Raw genomic sequence first — 18,187 nt, forward strand, 5'->3', positions numbered from 1 at the left:
AATTTTCTGACACTGAATTTTGGGTTTTCATTATTTGTAATCTGTAATCATCAAAATTCAAGAAATAAAGGCTTGAAATATTCCACTTTGTCATGAGCCTATATCATATATGGGTTTGACTTTGTGAAATGAGTGTTCATTAGCTTTGTTAAACATAGTGTAAATCCCTTTGCTCCTTCTGATGATCCAATGAGATATTTAAATGAAAACTTGAAACTATTCACAAATGGAAAAGTTTAGATGAAAACCTGAAAAGTGCTGCTCGTCTGCAGAAATTCAAAATACATTACAAGTGTTTTGGAGAAATATGGAAATGACATTAAACCATAGCTCTTTTTTAACTGTAGGTAACCCCATACTATTTGAAACTAATATAAATGCTATATCATAAACACCAATATAATGTAGTGTATGTATAACTGTGTGTAGATTGTGATAATTTTGTGTGATGTCAAAATGTACTAAAATGCTTTTCTCTTGTTGATGTTGCTATTTGTATGTTTGTAATAATTGAATCTGAGGTAGACATCTAAGCTTTCTTGCTTGGGCCTATTCCTTTTGAGCCTTCATTACCGTCTAATGATGTATCTTGTGTTTTGTAAAAATGATAAATGTGAATTGCTCCAATAAACTAAACTAATCAAATCTTTGTAATGTATTTAGTTTTATTATAATAAAAACTTAATTTTCAAAGATGTGTTACATTTCTCTTTTGAGGAAAGACAATGTTACAGATGTCGTGTGATGGATCTTCTCTGTTCCCAACAGTCAATAACTGATAAATGATGAAAGTCACAGTCTGATATTTACATATTCCTGATGAAAACAAGTGCTGTAACTTGAAATATTTACAACAAATCCTTTTTGTCTTCACAGCAGCAAACTCCAGTTTGACCAGCCACAGGGCTGTGGTGGAGGGAGAACCTGTAAGCTCCTCCTTGGCAGTGTCTGAGCAGCCAATCAGTGAGCTGCTACAAGGTGGTGGTGGTGGTGCCCTCTTTAACCTTCTCTCCCTTGTTTAAACTCAGCTGTGATCCCAGTGTGGGGTCAGTCCTCCGATACTGGGAGCGCGGCGGCGCGATGGTGGTCAGCTCGTGCTGGTCAGCGAACATCACCCTCTCGTTCTCATGTCGGACTTTCACCAGTTTGGAAATGCGTTTGCCAATGAGATAAAGCATCTCACAGATGCACATGAAAATACAGAGTGCACTGGACACCACCATGAAGATCATGAAGATCTTCTTCTCCGTGGGTCGACTGATGAAGCAGTCCACCGTGTTGGGACACGGCTCCAGGGAGCACTTGGAGAGCCTGGACAGAGAAACCACATTTATTCAAATCCTGTTAATGATAAACTCAGACTAGGGCTGGGCGATATGGACCAAAACATATTTCAATATTTTTTTCTCAAAATGTCGATATAAATCTCGATATTTTAACTCAATAAAGTCTAACCATAAAGGCAATTCTAGGTTAAATTTGCTGACATAAAATACCGCACGGGCACATTTATTAGCAAACGGCTGCACAATGTGCCACTTTTGCCTTTCTCTCCTATAGGGGACAGCATGTGTGAGTGAGTTCTGTAGTGTGGCTTGTTTAGGGTTAAGACTCAAACAAACTTGGGCGGACGTTGCTCATAACGGACTCTGCATGGACAGTCCGCTCTCCTCAGAGCTCACATACGTAGGCGCACCGCTTCTCTGGGTGCCGCTACTTTCATAGCTCGTCTGCCAGTCTCTCCTCGAAGCTCGTGTTCATCTCTGCTGCTCTGTTTCACCAGGCGGTGAAATGCTGGTCGGTGTCACATTTAATGCGGGTCTATACTAGGGCTGTCACTTTAACGCATTAATTGCGATTAATTAATTGTAAAAAAAAAATATGCGTTAAAAAGATTAACGCTGTTAATCACTTCTTTTGTGTTAGCACTCAAAACAGTTCCCGATATACCCGTAATACTGATGCACAGACTACAACAGAAGATTGCATTAATTTTGGCTTTTAAAAACACCGGATGAAAACACTAGTTGTGTGCAAATTGTGCAAGAAAGAGTTTGCTGATCACTGGAGTTTTTGTAACCCCTGCTACCACCTCAATGCTAAACATGTAGCAGCTAGCACAGACACTCGAACAGTGCTAACTGCAACACGTTGAGAGCACGTCCTGACTGTGGAATGAACAAACTCACTGAATAAATATTATCTGAAGGAGAGAGAAAGCAACAAGTTTGATGTATGACGTTTTCTTTCATTTGAATTTTCTATTATTTGGAGATTGACAATAGTACACATCAACAGGGCTTTAAATTAACACTCGCCAGTTGAGGGTAAAAATTAACTTTGGTGGGTAACATTGTAGCGTTTCTAGCCATTTTGGCTGGTGAAGAATGAAACAAATACTACTGCGTCTGTTTGAATCGACAGGCGGCAGAAACGATGCGACAATTCATTGTTGCCAGATTGGGCTGTTTTTCCACCAAGAAATTTGTGTGTTTAGATTTAAAAACGTAATGTATATCTGAAAACACCGCTGGTTGTACTAATCCTACATTTGAACACTTTGTCATGAGGTGTCATACATCTTATGTTAGCTTGATTGTTATGGTTTGGTATCAGAGAAGACAAATAGAACGGCGCAAAACAAACAATAGGGGCTGAAATTAAGTTGTAAAATTAGTTAAAAAAAAAAAACCAACATGTTGCGATATTTATCAGGTGTTGAAAAACCTGAACTGCTAAAAAGGAACTCTGCTGCTGACTCAGCGGAAAATGTAAATGAAGGAGGATCTGAAAAGAAGAAGAAATTGAGGAGTTTTATTACTAAATGGATGTCGGGTCGTGAGTGGCCGTATTCCATCACCTTTAAAATGCGCACTATATACAGTTTGTGGTGAGTGGGATTTGTTTACATTTGAAGAGCATGAATGTTAGTAAAATATGTTTTCTCTACAGTACATGTAATTCTTATTACTGATTACTTCTATTCTGTCTCACATCAGTGTTGCAGGTAACCAACTTTCATCTGCGTTAAGTTTGTTTATGAAGTTATGAGAATATACTTTATAAAAGGTTCACTTCTCCAACACCCAAAGTTCCATATTGCACCTTTTAGGCATTGTTATAATATTGTTTTTAAATGAAATGTTTATATTTTTACCATTTTAACATAATTTCTGCAATCAACTAAAATAAAATAATAAAAAAAACACTATTTAAAGAAACATGAACGCTGAAATCTATTCTCTGGCTCATAATGTGCTAAAAATGTGGCTGGTGGAAAATGTGGTTGGTTGGTTACTAAGAATCTACTAGCCATGCTGGCTGTTGATCTGAAAAGTTAATTTAAAGCCCTGCACATCAATATGACACATTGGGACTAGTCTCAAATACTACGTCTGCATCTGTTTAAGTCTTTTAAAAATAATAAATGACTTTATAAAGCCACTTTGGTATATATCAATCTTAATTTAGATCTGCCACAATAATGTAATTTAAATGAAGATATCTCAAGTTGAGGGCATTTCTCAGCAATGTTTTGGTGTGATTAAAAAAGAGATTCATTACATTAATTAATTACAGAGCATCATTAAATAATCACACTTTTTTTTGACAGCACTAATCAATACAATGCCGAGCAGTGTTTTGTGTGACACCAACTACGCGGAGAAGTCAGCGCGGTCATAACCAGCATACATTTTACAATATGTGGAAACTTATTATGGAGTATTTAAAACTTTTGATGACTCAATTTGTTTGTGGCTAAATTGTGTATATTTTAATATGATGTTAATAGCCTCATTGTTACTATTGTGTATTTTGTTGTTTTGTGTCGTGGTTTTGTGTTTGTTTGTTTTTCAGGTCTACTAGTGTTTAGGATGAACTCTGGACTCAGTACTATATTTTTATTTATACTTTGTGCCTGGATGTATGTATTTTTCAGTCTTAATGTGTCACATGTAAATGATATATGTAATATGAAATATTTTTCTCAGAAATATGGAAAAATTGAAAATAATATTAAATACTTGTATAATGTGATTTGTACTGTGTGATTGTATAAATTACAACTAGTAATAATATATAGATATATCTCGATATAGGCGGTACTGTCATTTCCTCCATCGCCAAAATAGAAAATGATATATATTTTGAATCGCGATATATTGCCCAGCCCTAACTCAGACGCTCCAATGGTTACCTTGGCAGGTCATATCCGTGGTAAATCCGGTAGAGTAAATACAGAAAGGCCGTGTCAAATCCTGCTTTGAAGACCAAGCTCAGCAGGTAGGTCCACCACAGGCCGCCCCTCTTCTTCCCGGGGTTGGCGTACAGGTGAGAGCCGTGATGCAGCTCCACGTACTTCTTGTCCCTCCCCTCACGGACTTTAACGTGGGCCATTACCAGCAGAGACGGACACGTGACGAAGATGAGCTGCAGCGCCCACAGTCGGATGTGGGAGATGGGGAAGATGTGGTCGTAGCAGATGTTGGTGCAGCCAGGCTGTGAACATGGCAGCACAAACACACTGAGTTTAACTGGGAATTAAAACAACATGTGCTCCTAATTTTTCATTAAACTTCCTGCTTCCTAACGCAGGAATTCACTGATGTCTTGGTTTCTTTCTATCAGATATGTGACTACGTTCATAAGAACTCTGTCTGCACAGCTGCCCAGAGCAGGGGTCACCAACACGGGGCCCGCAGGCACCAGGTAGCCCACATGGACCATGTGAGGGGCCCTCAGGAGCTCTAGTCACCAATGAGCTCCATCTAAAATCTGATTTACTTTCCAGGATTCAAACTCACAAAGATGAACACAGATGTAGTTAGTACTTAGTAGACTTAAATACTGCTGCACCGATAACGTTTTAGCATTAAATTAACCATCTTTAAATGTTTATTTTCACTGAAACATTGTGACCAATGTTTTTAAATGCTGCAGATTTGATGTATGGGTTGTGGTATGTTATATATAATCATGTGATATAAATAAAATATATTTCTAAAAAACAAATATTAGTTAAAGGTTGTTTGTTAGTAGCCAGTCAAATAGCAACATGGGGATTTTCTACTTAATGTAAAAAATGAAACAATTGAATAAATTAGGAGAAAGGTGCCCCTTTCTGCCATTATAGGAAAGAGAACCTGAAAAACTTTGACTATTTCTTTTTTTTTTTTAGAAAACACCCCCCCCCCCCCCCAAAAAAAAAGACAATATAAATAAATACATGTAGGATTAATAAACACCAAACATTTTTTCAATAACATGTAAATGAATTACATAAAATATATATATGAACACTGGACAAAATAAACAGAGCTCAAGCTCAATTCAGTTGTATTTATATCACTAGCATGCCCAAGGTTTTCTTACTCCTGTTGCCCTGCCCAGAGGCCGCCAAATGACACTCATTTGCAACTCAGTGGGCCACCTCTCTTATGTAAATGCAGCCATTCGATCGGAATGTGCAGCTGGGCAGTGACAAACTTTGGGGGTTGGTGTAAATGATGGCCAGTGTTGAGAAACCAGTTTCTCCCAGGTAGATGTTTGTTAATCCAAATAACATTATATGGAATTATTGGATAAGAATGGCCAAATTAATGTGAGCCATGTGTGTTGTGATCAATTAATAAACCACAATAAATAAAATTAGAAAAAGAAAAACAGTATTAACAGTATTCACTATTTACCTTTATTGTTTTTGAAAAGTGTTTATAAATAAAATGTATTGTTGCTATTTATGGTAAAGCGAGATTTCTGAGTGTGAAAAGGACTGTTTGAGTTCTCACTTTAAAAAGGTAAATTCACGAGGTCCACCATTCACTAACCAGGTCCATGAATTATTTTATTAAGCTATTAATTTACAAATTTGAAGAAAGTGCACAAGATGCACAAAGAATCAATGCTTCAACAGGGAAAAACAATCTAAATCTCTGTTTACACCATCAGTTATGCTGACATTATCCCTCTTAACCTTTGACCCAATGCGGAAGTACAAAGCCGGACAAGTTTGGTATCAAGTTCTGGGTGGCATGTGACCTTAAATCCAAGTATGTGTGCAAAATCATCCCATATCTTGGCAAAGACCCCAGTCGTCCACCTGGGGAGAGATTGTCTGAAAATGTGGTGATGAAGCTTATGGAACCGTTTATGGACAAAGGAAGAACTGTTACAACCGACAATTTTTTCACTTCATTGTCACTAGCACGTCGACTGCACAGCCGGAAGACCACCCTCCTTGGCACAGTCAATAAGATTCGCCGGGAGCTTCCAGATTCAGCTAAAAAGAATTTGGCCCGTGAGGAATTCAGCACACAAGTGTTTTCAACCTCTGGTGCCACACTGACTGTTTATGTGCCCAAACGAAAGAAGACTGTCTGCCTCCTCAGTAGCGTGCACAGCGTGGTGGAGACTGAGGCTACTCGGAAAAAGAAGCCGAACACAGTCACCGACTACAACAGCATGAAATGCGGTGTGGACGTCATGGACCAGATGGTTCGAAAGTACACTGTGCGTTCAGGAACACGGCGTTGGCCAGTCGCTGTGTTTTACAACATGATTGACATTGCAGCGCTGAACGCACATGTGCTTTATCAGGCATGCACTGGGGTCAAGGAGAGAAGGGTGGACTTCTTGCTGGAGCTTGCAAATGAGCTTGCCCGGTCTCATATGGCAGCCAAGGAGGTGAATGAGCAAAACCTTCAGCAACAACCACCCACACCTGATGTGGGGAAAAGGGCATTGTGCCAGGTGAAGTGTTGCTGCAGGAAAAACCGTGCCACCAAGCGTTGTATGTATTGTGACAAGTTTGCATGTGGCAAATGCATAAAGGAGGTGTGGCAGTGCCAGAAATGTTCACAAAATCTCTAATAAATAAATTTCACCAAGAATGCAAACAAACTGTGTTGACGTCTCACGATTACTACTTACTACTTTCTGTTGCAAAAGTTGAAATATAAGTTGCAACCTCTATGTAGCTGCTGTATGGGAAACACAAAGGAGAATACAAAAGGTCTTTGTGTCCTGAAACCAACCCAGCCACCCCCCCACCCTAGCTGAGGGGGGAGTAGTGGCCTCAGTAACATAACAATGGTCACAAGCTGAGTTGTTCACACCCGCCATCTGACACCAGCTTGGACTTTATAGGTATAGGTGTCAAATGACACCACTCTGGTCATGCTAGTGATATAGCATTAATAACAACATAAAGTCATCTTGTAGCGTACATCATAAAACATGTAGTTGTAGTTAACGTGGTCTAATGCAGTGTTTCTTAAATGGGGGTACGTAATACCATTACAGGGGGTACAGAGAGAGAGAAAGAGAGAGAGAGAGAGAGAGAGAGGGAGAGAGGGAGAGAGAGAGAGGGAGAGAGAGAGGGAGAGAGGAAAATGAACAAATAAAAGCTAAAATATGTTTATAATGTTAATTTTTGTTAAAAATGATCATCACAATAATGATGATAGAATTGTTCTTGATTAGAACATGAACTAAACATATAAAGGTCAGTCTTAGTCCAGCACCAGGTGGAGGAGATACAGGAAAAGATTCAAAACTATAGAAACTCGTCAGCAATTTTAAAATTGAGGGTGTTTTAAGGTTACGACAACCATCAACTCCCAGTTTAGTTTACTAAATTGATTTACTAAAACCATGAAAAAGCTGTTCTTAGGTCAGTGATATTATTCTACCAGAAAACCTTAAAGAGGGAAACTTTTTAATCCCTTTTTCTTTTTCCCATTTTTGCAACTTTTCCCAAAAATTTGACGCCTCAGATTTTTAGCTCCTTTTGCCAATAAACATTCCTTTTTCCTAGGTTTTGTCCATTTTTGCAAGTTCTTTTTGCCACTTTTGTTCAATTTTTTGTTGATTCTTTAACCATTTGCTACCTTTTGCTCAATAAACAACACTTGTTTCCTTTTTTCCCAACATTTTACCTCATTTTGTTTCGCATTATTGCCTTTGTTTGCTACATTACATACCACATTTTTCCTCTTTTTAACCTATTTAAGTCACTTTTCACTCCTTTCTTGCTATGTTTCTGCCACTTTTGAACAGATTTTTGCCACCTGTTATTCATTTTTTGTCACTTTACTTACACTATACTCATCAATGTTAACTATTTTTTACCTTTTTAGAACGGCAGCGTCGTCAAATGGCTGACAGTGATTGGCTTGATCACCATTCAATCAATCTAACTGGACCAAGACGTTTTCAACAATTAATCACTCTGTAAAACGTAAGGGGGATGAATTTTGGTTTTTATGAAAATGCGGGTGTCGCATCCCCCACGGGTGACATATGCCTGTAGTCAGACAAAGGGGGTACTTGAGCAAAAACAAAAACCAAACGGATGATGCTCACCTGTCGGGTGTTGCACACAAAGTCTTTGCTCTCGTCGCCCCACACTCTCTGTGCTGCCACCACAAACACCAGCACACGGAACACAAACACCATGGAGAGCCAGATCCTCCCGAATGCAGTGGAGTACTTATTGACTCCACTCAACAGGCTCTCTAGTCCAGACCAGTTCATCCCTGCTGCTGCGCTGCTCCACTATCCAGAACCAAGACCCTGGAAACACAAGCAGATATCTGTTAGAATACGGAGCAATTTCAACATTACACTGAAATCAACCTGATGTCAATGTTCGTTGATTTTATGAGTTTTTCTTTTATTTAATTTGGGGGAAGTTTTGGTATCATTTGAGTTCTTTCAACAATTTTTGATTAAAAATGACTTCTATAGAGGTAGAATTGTGTCTATATTATTTATTAATAATAATAATAATAATAATAATAATAATAATAATAATAATAATAATAATAATAATAATGATAATAATAATAATAAAAACATTTTAATCAAAAATAAATATTTTCAATCAAAGGAAAAAAAAAGTGTAGAAATGTAAAAAAATATTTGAGACCCAAATAATTGAATTTGAACACAATGTTTTTTTAAAAGAGCACCAGCAATCACAGTAATCACTGACAGCTGGGTCTGCATCCACCATTAATATCAAATACATATAAAGTGGTGAAATGACCAACATGGACAGTAAACAATAAGTAAATCAATATAATAAACAGCATGTGAACAAGGTTCAAACATTTTTAAACTGTGTACATTTAATTTTGATTACACATTTCTTAATGCACTCCAGGTATGATCCTTTGATTTTACTCTCCATTCATTACTAGGAGCACAGAGCGCTTCCCCCCTTCTTGTAACAACCAATCACAGCTCAGCAGACTGCATCATACGTAGCAACGGGTCAACCACACCTCCTCACTAAGATAAACATTTCTGTGAGCTCTTTGCCCTCAGAAACTTCCTGAATCACTTTTAAGCTAAGATTCCTTGCTAGGAATGTTTAGGCTAAGTTAGGAGCTCTGAGAGACTCTGAGAAGCTTTGTGAATACGGGCAGGGGTCCAGAGTGTGGCCCCTGTTGTGAGTTGACTGCTAATCTAAAAGGTTATCTACATGTAAATTATAAGAATCCTATCAAATGATTAAAAAGTCTGAGAACTAATTGATAAAAACAGTGCATAGTTTTGGAGGTCTAAAAATAGAAGCACTATTAGAACAAAAGCATGAAATTCAAAAGAAGAGCAGGTGAAATAAAACAGGTTTGGTGGCAAGTCTTGGTTTATTTCCTTGTGTATAGTTTCAGTTTGTAGTTGTGTTAACTCCTTGCTGCTCATGTTGTCTCCTCCCAGTGATGTCAGTGTGTTTGGGTTGTGAGTGATTAGCTCCCTCCTGTTTCCACTCAGGTGTGACTCACTATTTATCTGAGTATTTGGACACTGACTGGGGGTTTCCACTGCATACATATTTAATCTGAACTGTTTTGTTTTGAAAACTACCCCTATATTTTATTGCGGTGTACGTGCTTAATTTCCTGTTTAGCTTCATTTGCTCTGTGCTGATTGATGCGTCGTGCTCCGGTGTCCGCCAGAAATAGAAGCCCTGCGTATATCTGGCAGAGGGCAGAGCAGAAGGAGCAGACCAGGTGGAAATGACCACATAGAATAAAGTGGAATCCTATCAGCTCCAGTGATGCGTCGGAGACGTAACGCAACGGAGAGGCATCCAGTGCAAATTGGAGGTGAGCATTTGCTGTTCGTTGTTGTATCATGTTTAGCTCCTGCTCCCATAATGTGACGTTTCTCCCTGTCTCATGTTTCCCTGTGCCTGACATTTACTTTGTACTTTGGTTTCTACAATAAATCATGGACTCTTATTTTGAATGTTACTCCTTCCTGCTTGAGCTGAGCTCCTCCACATTCACATGTAACACCTGAGATATCTAAACTAGTTGGTCATTTACAGCAGTGGTTCCCAACCAGGGGTACACATATCCCTAAAGGTACTTTTTTAGTCATTTATTATCCTGTTTCAGACTCTGTAGGTGTCACTTTTTCCACCTATTGACATTAAACAAATATTGTGGCCTTGTTTTTCTACAAAATCTTCCTCAATTGTTGAAGGTTTTCTATGAATACCCACTAGGCAAGGTAAGGCAAGGAAAATGTTTTAGTATATCATCAACAAACACATTACATCAACAACAACATGACCAAAAATCTCCCTTTCAGTCAAACACAGTAGAGAAAAAAAGTGCCTTTAACTTTCATTTAAAAATGTTCACATGTGATGCTGACTTCAGCTCTGCTGCAGTTTGTTCCACTTCTTTGCAGCATAACAACTAAACACAGCATCACTATGTTTACTGTGAACTCTGGGCTCCACTATCTGACCTGTGTCCATAGATCTGAGAGACCTGCTGGGTTCATACCTGACTAACATCTCACTGATGTATTCTGGACCAAACCCATTCACACATTTATACACCAGCAGCAGAACTTTAAAGTCTATTCTGACTCTTTCTGAGTCATTAAACCTTTCACTCTGGAGATGTTCTTTAGGTGGTAGAAGCTGTTTTTGTGATAGATTCGATCTGACTGCTGAATGTAAGATCTGAGTCAATCAGAACACCAAGGTTTTTGACTTGGTCTTTAGCTTTTAAAGATCCAGACTCAGATAATTGCTGACAGCAGTCCTCTTTTCCCTGTTACCACAGACAATCACCTCCATCTTATCATAACTTAGTTGAAGGAAGTTTTCACTCATCCAGCAGTTTACTTTTTCAAAGCAGTCACACAACACGTCATTGGGACCATAGTCATCTGGGTTCAGTAGCTGGGGTTGTATTACAGATTTCCACAAAATAAAAGCAGCATTTCTAAATGTCAACAAAGTATAATTGCACTTTGAACGTGTTTCCATTGAAAGTTGTTTTGAGCAACTCCTGTGAAATCTCATCCCGCAAGACTTTGCTGTAGGAAGACGAACGGTCCCTCCAAACCTCCTTATACCACTCTGCATTCCTTTGTTGTTTCATGTTTAATGTGGCAGTAACATTTCTTAAAGTATAGTCTATAGTATAATGCTAAGAAATGTCCTGGTCTCCTCTTCTGTCTACACGTACCGCGTAATGTTTTCTCGGAGAGAAGTGGTCATGTGACCAAGTATCTCACATCATGTGACCAGGTACGTCACGTTCTGTGATGTATGTTTGCGGAAAATGTATTTCCATAGCGCTTTTGCGAAAAATTTCAATGTCGAAACATCTGAAATTCCTCTTCATGAAAGCGTAAAAACTTTTTTGCGATATTGGAACGTTTTATCAAAATTTTGGTGTTTCTATTACCAGTTTTTATTGCGCGATGTAGATTTTGCGCATTTCCAAGGGTAATATTTGTCCTAAAGGAAGCACATAAAGGCTAAACAGGCTAAGACAGAGTTCATGACTTAGTCTTACTAGCAGCATCTCTGAAGATGATATTTAGTCATTGGAAGCAGGCCTCACTCACTGGGAATGGAAAAGGAAAAGTGTTCTAAGTCAGAGTGAACTGATGGTGGAGTCAAACATGTCAATACAATAAAAGAACAAAGTGATGTGGTTACACACTAAGGAAAGGTTGGGAAACACACATTTACACAATCATTCAATCATTTTTACTTTCTCCTGAGGGACACATTATTCTTCCCTAACTGGGGTCCTCAAGCCATAGCTTGGTGGTCCATGAAAGACATTTGTTTTTAAAAACCTTTCATTCATGTAGTATCATCCCAAAGCGTATGATTCCATGTGCAGACCAATGCACATGATCCCAGCTGTATTACTGTGAAATGTGATGATGTACCAATGGACATGAAACCAGTCAATACTTGTTGTTAGTTAACTGCTAATAAACACATTTCACTTAAGATAAAAGACTAGTAAAAGTACTCTTTTACCAAGACTACCAAGTCAAATTTCTTGTACTGTCCTAAAAACTGTACTTGGCCATTAAAACATTTCTGATTTCTGACTAGGTTGTTTTCCCCTACAAAAATCTGAAATATTTCAGTTGAAATTTTCAAAGAACAAATCTTTCCTCTGCTACAAATGGCAGTAGGATTGAGGATCATGAAAAGAGATGAAAAAGACGTGCTTAAATTAGCTGGCTTTGACCCTCGGGCCTTGACTTTGACACATTTGACATTATCAGCCGTTCACCCGTTGACAGGCTAACATCAAACCTTTGACCAGCTAAGCTACGGTTGCCCCAGAGATGGGACAAGATAAGACAAGATGAGAACAGAATTAAGTATCATACATAACAAAATGCACGGACCTGTAGAACAATCGTCCTACTGACAAAGTGAGACATATTCATTCTTGTCTGAAGATGTTTGAAGCTAACACGCTACAGTCAGGATGTTCCTCACGTCGTTCTCTTAACAGACAGCCTGTTACATTTTATTTTGTGTAACAATTCATCTATTAGATCAATGAAATCGTTTATATTCCTGCAATCCAAGCCCGTAAATCCTGAGGATGATTCCAGATTGGAATTATGATAACAGGACTTCTGCTGATTGGAACTGGTATTTTCCTGATTGATCGCAAATTCGGATTACATTGGCAGCATTATTGGAAGCCGCTAGTCATCGATAGAGGGGGCCGAACTCTCAGAACTCAGAACTCTCAGATGGAATGCACCATGGAACTTTAAGGAGGAGTGGAGAGTTTGGGTCAAGGGAAATGGCCTCATTATTGGACTATTGAATGACCAGGGACAATAGGGCTGGTAGTCAAATGTTGTGACGAGCCCGTCTGTAAACAACTATCTTGTCATCATCAGCCTGCTCAAGGTTGTCTTTATCTCAACCATGGATGTATGCAGATCTGATGCTCCGTCTCGCCCTCCCCTCCCCCATCACCACCTGGACTTTCTGCCTTCTGAACCAGACCTTCCAAGATCACCATACCACCTGACTGAAAGCAAAGGTTTTATTTTGTCTAATGCCTCCACTGGCCCACCACCCGTCCCTCCTTCCAGCCAGCCAATGGAAGGTGTCCATGGAGCGCCCAGAGAGGCTGCATGCCTGTAACCCCCTCCTCTCCTCCAACACCCCTCCTCCAGGACCATCACCCAATTTCTCTGTCCTTCCCTGAACTTTATTTAGCTTCTGTTCACAGGTTACTGTCGTCCAGAAATCCAAAGAAGGCAGACCCGACACACACAGTCACAGGGACTACAATTCAAAGCTGTGCTTCATAATAAAACACACAACTTGGGAAACAATAATTTAAAACATAGTCTCTTTACTGAGTCAATGTTTATCAAACTGTTTGTAATAATTTTTACTTAATACTTTTCAGGGGCTTTGCCACAGCTTTAATAACTATTTTCCATTGTTTGATTGTTTAATGACTTTAGCTCAGCTTTATAGTGAAAGGTTTTTCTCTAATGTCACCAATTAAAAATGTCTGAAGAACAAATTCTCCGATCATCTCTTGACTGTCCAAATGGGACCTGTCCTCGGTAGACAGCCAATGTGCTCCAAGTCAGGCAATCCGTCCTCAAAAGTCAGCCTATTTGGGTCACGGCATTAAATTGATCAAGTTTTTCTCTTTATCTCCTTCCTTAATCCTTTAATTGAACACTTCGAGGAAAGATGACAAGAGTAATACTATTTGTCAGCATAGTATACTATAAGTTAGTCATAAGTGAAGTTTAGCAGCAGGCTTGCTGTTCCTGCAAACAGAACAGCTCACACGCAGGCGAGTGTCAGAAGCAAGAGCGTGTCCAGAGAATTGGGAGTAGACATTTTATCTTCTTGGACTGGGCATACGCCGTACAATAGTTTGGTTGGTGCAAGAAGTTTGGGCCAGTTATCAGTCACACCACAGGCCAAGCCCTGCCACTGTGATATCTGAGCTTTTGTGTGGTATCAGCAAAATGTGGGTGTGGGGGTGATGAGTTGTGCTGACATGCAGCTAACATGCACTGGGTGTTCAGAGTAGTAGTAGTATAGAGAATAACTGTGATAACATTCACATTATCTGTGAATCTCTCTCCGAAACTGGTAAACATCCCATTAAAAAGTCATTCATATACTGTGTGTGTGCATGTGCGTGCGTGCGTGCATGCAAACAAATTATTCAAGAAAATAACAAATTTAGATTAAAAAGACTACTGAAAGAAAATGTAATAACAAAAAAGCTCTAGGTCCCTAATGATGTATAATCAAAGCTACTGAATACAATTAATTAGGGTAAGGTTGATTAGTTTTATGTGATCTATAAATGTATATGTATATTGATAAATAACTGTAAATGTATATTGCTAGATCACCAATCAACTGATGTTAAAAGCCACATGTTGGAGGAATTGTTAGTTGGAACTAGGTCTGACAGTATGTTGTTGTTGTTGTTTGCTTTGTTGTGTGATGTGTTCTATGTAATTGTATACTGCATAAGTTTTTTTTTAATAATAGGTAAATGGAAGTGTGCTGATATGTTATTATGTAGTTACATTTTTCACTGGATATTCTATTGTACATTTCCTGTAATTTGTGTTCTTTTAGGGTAATATTTGAACATTCTGTTCAGGGACTATAGATGAAAAATAGCCTTCTGGCTAAATCTGGTACATTTTAAAGGCAAGGCAAATGTATTTGTACAGTGCATTTCATACACAAAGCAACTCAATGTGCTTTACATGATCAAAAAGTGCAACAGAAAACATTCAACAGCTTAAAATAAATAAAAAAACATTTAAAATCATCAGTAAAATCAATTAAAATCATCAACAAACACATTATGTCAACAACATGACCAAAAATCTCCCTGTCAATCATACACAGTAGAGAAAAGAGTGCCTTTAACTTGGATTTAAAAATGCTCACAATAGATGCTGACTTCAGTTCTGCTGCAGTTTGTTCCACTTCTTAAAATAAATGGCTCTCGCCAAAGCTCAAGAAGATCCAAATAAAAAGATACAAACGTGTGTTTCCCTCTAAACTAAGAGTGAGATTTAAAACTTTAAAACCCAGAGTTCCAAAAACAGGAGATCAAATGTGTAAAAGGCTCCAGAGGACAGCGATGGATTTGTCCACAAAAACATGACAGAACAGGAGGACTTCATGTTAGCATGTTAGCATTAGCATAGGGTGAGCAGATTTTTAAAACTCAAAACCCGGGACAGTATTTTTCACCAAAGAAGACGACAGATTTTCAATAAAATCAATTTACTTCCTTTTGGATGAAAATGAACCCAAATTTAAAGCAGGAACATTGTAAGTTAACAGAAAATTGTTTTGATTCATCCAAAAAAACTTGTTTTTTCTTTAAGAGAAAGCATGAGAGGAAGCAAACAAGTAATATTGTCAATGCCATCGACCAAACGGCATCAAGTCGCAACTTGAGCTTTTTAATTGGTTCATATTGTGAGCGCTACTATGGCAACTGTTATGATTGACAGCTCACAGTCCACAGAGGTCACGTTTTTAAGCAGACAGCATCTGTCAGCGGAAACAGATGTTCATTTCTTAATAAACGGGACAAATGGGACTGAGCTTGTGGAAAACCGGGAAAAATCAATGGTTTTGGGGAAATCGACTGGGACACGGGACGTAACTCTGAAAACCGGGTCTGTCGCAGGTCAATTTGTCTGATCACCTACATTAGCAGCTACTGTGCTGTGTGTGTTTCATCCTCAGTGGGTGACGCTAAAAAAGCTTGTGGATGGAAACGTATTCCATCCTTTGATGAATCTGTGGCTTTAGGTTAGAGAGCCTTAGCTTTCTAAACACGTTTGTTCATTCATGTCTTCAGAGTTCCTAAAACAGATGATCTCATTCTAACAGAGCTTCTGCTGCTCTGTTTAAGGCTTGTGTGTTTGAGGATCAGTGTGTAGTGATTTCATTTCCTTTCCACGTCTATGTGAGTCAAGCCGTTGGCATTCCTGTGCTTATCCAACATGTGAAGGTTCTCAGTCAGTTCCTATCCCAGTGTTACCTTCAGGTCTACAAAGATCCCCAGCACGAGCCACATCAGTTCCCCCGATCGACAACTGATGACCCACAACATCACGTCTGTAAAACTGTTTCCATCTTCGCTCTCACTCCACCACGCCTCAGTCTTAATGACTCACATACGGTAACATTCTTTTCTTGCTTACTCAAATTTCCCACATTGAGGAAAAAAGGAATCCTCGTGGTTTCTTCCATTTCCAGCCTCAACAAACTATTTCAACAGTGAGATTGAAGTCAAAGTGAACTGAAGTCCCCCTTTAGTTGTTTACATCTTGTTTAACGTGTAAATATGTTGCTCTACTTTGTCAGGCATATGAAACATAAGGAACCTTGTGATGACATAGAAAGAGGCTTACCTGCTACTGAAGCCACCCAGTCCTCCCACTGTGGTCAAAAATCAACAGTTGAGAAAGTGCTGTCCCTTCGTGTGTTTGATAAGAAAACTGTTGCAACTCCGTTCCCTTCTTCCTTCCTTCCTCTAAAGCTGAGGAATCCTGCCAAACCAGCTTCAGCTGCTGCTACGTCACTAAACACACTCACAGCCTTTACATGTCCCGTCCTGTCAGCATAAAGGAAGGTGAGTCCACACCCTGTGAGCATGTACTGGAAGCCAGCACCAAATAGGTGAAGAAACACACAGCAACAAAACAAGACATGCCTCTGGGTCTCTGTGAGCATGTGGGAGTAGGAAAGAAGGTCCCACCCTCAGTGTGTACGGGATGGGAACACAACTCAGCATGTTGTCAAATCCCTTTGTGTAACAGTGTGAGACATTGGCCACGGTTACATGTTGTTTTATAAAGTCAGAATTAGTTATTACGAATTAAAATAAAGTGTTCTGCTTCATGTTTACATGGAAAATGTCAATTCCTAATTGAACAGGTTTATTCGGCTTTATTCAATTCCGCTAGACGCGTCACGTCCGCCCCGGACAGGGGGCGATTGTGACATCATCAGTAGGATAAACGGTCTAAACCCGTGGCTCAGGTGGTGGAGGGGTTGTTTTCTGATTGAGAGGTTGGGGGATAGATCCCAGTCTATACCTGTCCTCGGGCAAGACACTGAACCCTAAGTTGCTGCCAGTGTTTGACCAGTGCCTTGCATGGCAGCTCAGTCCCATTGGTGGGTGAATGGCCATTTTTACATGGGAGCTTTAATTCCTCTTTAAAGTGGAATAACAGTTAATCCTCTTTAACCTGACCCTGTAAACACATAATTCATAATGCTAATTTAATTCGGAATTAAAGTTATTGTCGAGCTGTTGCTTCAAAACTACAATCAAGATAAAAGTGAAAACAGTTCTCATGTGTTACAGCCGACAATTAAAGGTCTGTTGTGTGTTTTTTCCTGATAGACGTGATATGTCGCGTTCACCTCCTGACCAATCAGAGCCTTCCCAACCCCCAGACCTAAAGAGGAATTATCTAAAGCCGAATAAACCTGTTTTCCATGTAAACCTCATTTTGGGAATTACCATGTAAACACGAGGCAGAACACATTCATTTCCGAAATATTTAATTTGGAAAAACTAATTCTGAATTAAAAAAAAAAAAAAAAAATATGTAACCGTGGTCAATGGTTGATATTGTAAAGCACTTTTAGACTACTTCTGTGTAGGCATAAAAGCATTACAGTATATTTTATTTATTTATTTACAGTATTTGAATTAGGACAATGCATATTCATCAACATTTCAGCATAGAGCAACAACGTAAATATGCCGGAGTTAGCATAATGGCTAATTGTCGTGCGTTGTCCTAGTACAGTAGACATTCAACAGGACACGATACATAGATTACATAAATCACAGGA

The 18,187-nt window shown here is 39.0% G+C and overlaps 1 protein-coding gene across 1 annotated transcript; it reads right to left on the minus strand.

Moving 5' to 3' along the window:
* Positions 1 to 645: 645 nt before the first annotated feature.
* gjb9a (gap junction protein beta 9a) lies at positions 646 to 17,021 on the minus strand. Its single transcript, XM_028438754.1, has 4 exons — positions 16,732 to 17,021; positions 8,365 to 8,574; positions 4,199 to 4,500; positions 646 to 1,311 (listed from the first exon to the last, which is right to left on the minus strand). The coding sequence occupies exons 2-4, from the start codon at positions 8,533 to 8,535 to the stop codon at positions 972 to 974; spliced, it is 813 nt and encodes a 270-aa protein (XP_028294555.1). The 5' UTR covers positions 8,536 to 8,574; positions 16,732 to 17,021; the 3' UTR covers positions 646 to 971.
* Between the last annotated feature and the right edge of the window lie 1,166 nt (positions 17,022 to 18,187).

This window comes from Gouania willdenowi, chromosome 22 (genome assembly GCF_900634775.1).
Source record: "Gouania willdenowi chromosome 22, fGouWil2.1, whole genome shotgun sequence".
NCBI classification, from domain to species: Eukaryota; Metazoa; Chordata; class Actinopteri; order Blenniiformes; family Gobiesocidae; genus Gouania; species Gouania willdenowi.

Excerpts from the sequence above, each read along its gene's own strand:
- gjb9a (XM_028438754.1), bottom strand. The coding sequence starts at position 8,535 with ATGAACTGGTCTGGACTAGAGAGCCTGTTGAGTGGAGTCAATAAGTAC. Across the intron at positions 4,501-8,364 it reads TTGTGTGCAACACCCGACAG|CCTGGCTGCACCAACATCTG; the intron begins GTGAGCATCATC and ends CCATGTTCACAG. Across the intron at positions 1,312-4,198 it reads CACGGATATGACCTGCCAAG|GCTCTCCAAGTGCTCCCTGG; the intron begins GTAACCATTGGA and ends TTCTCTGTCCAG.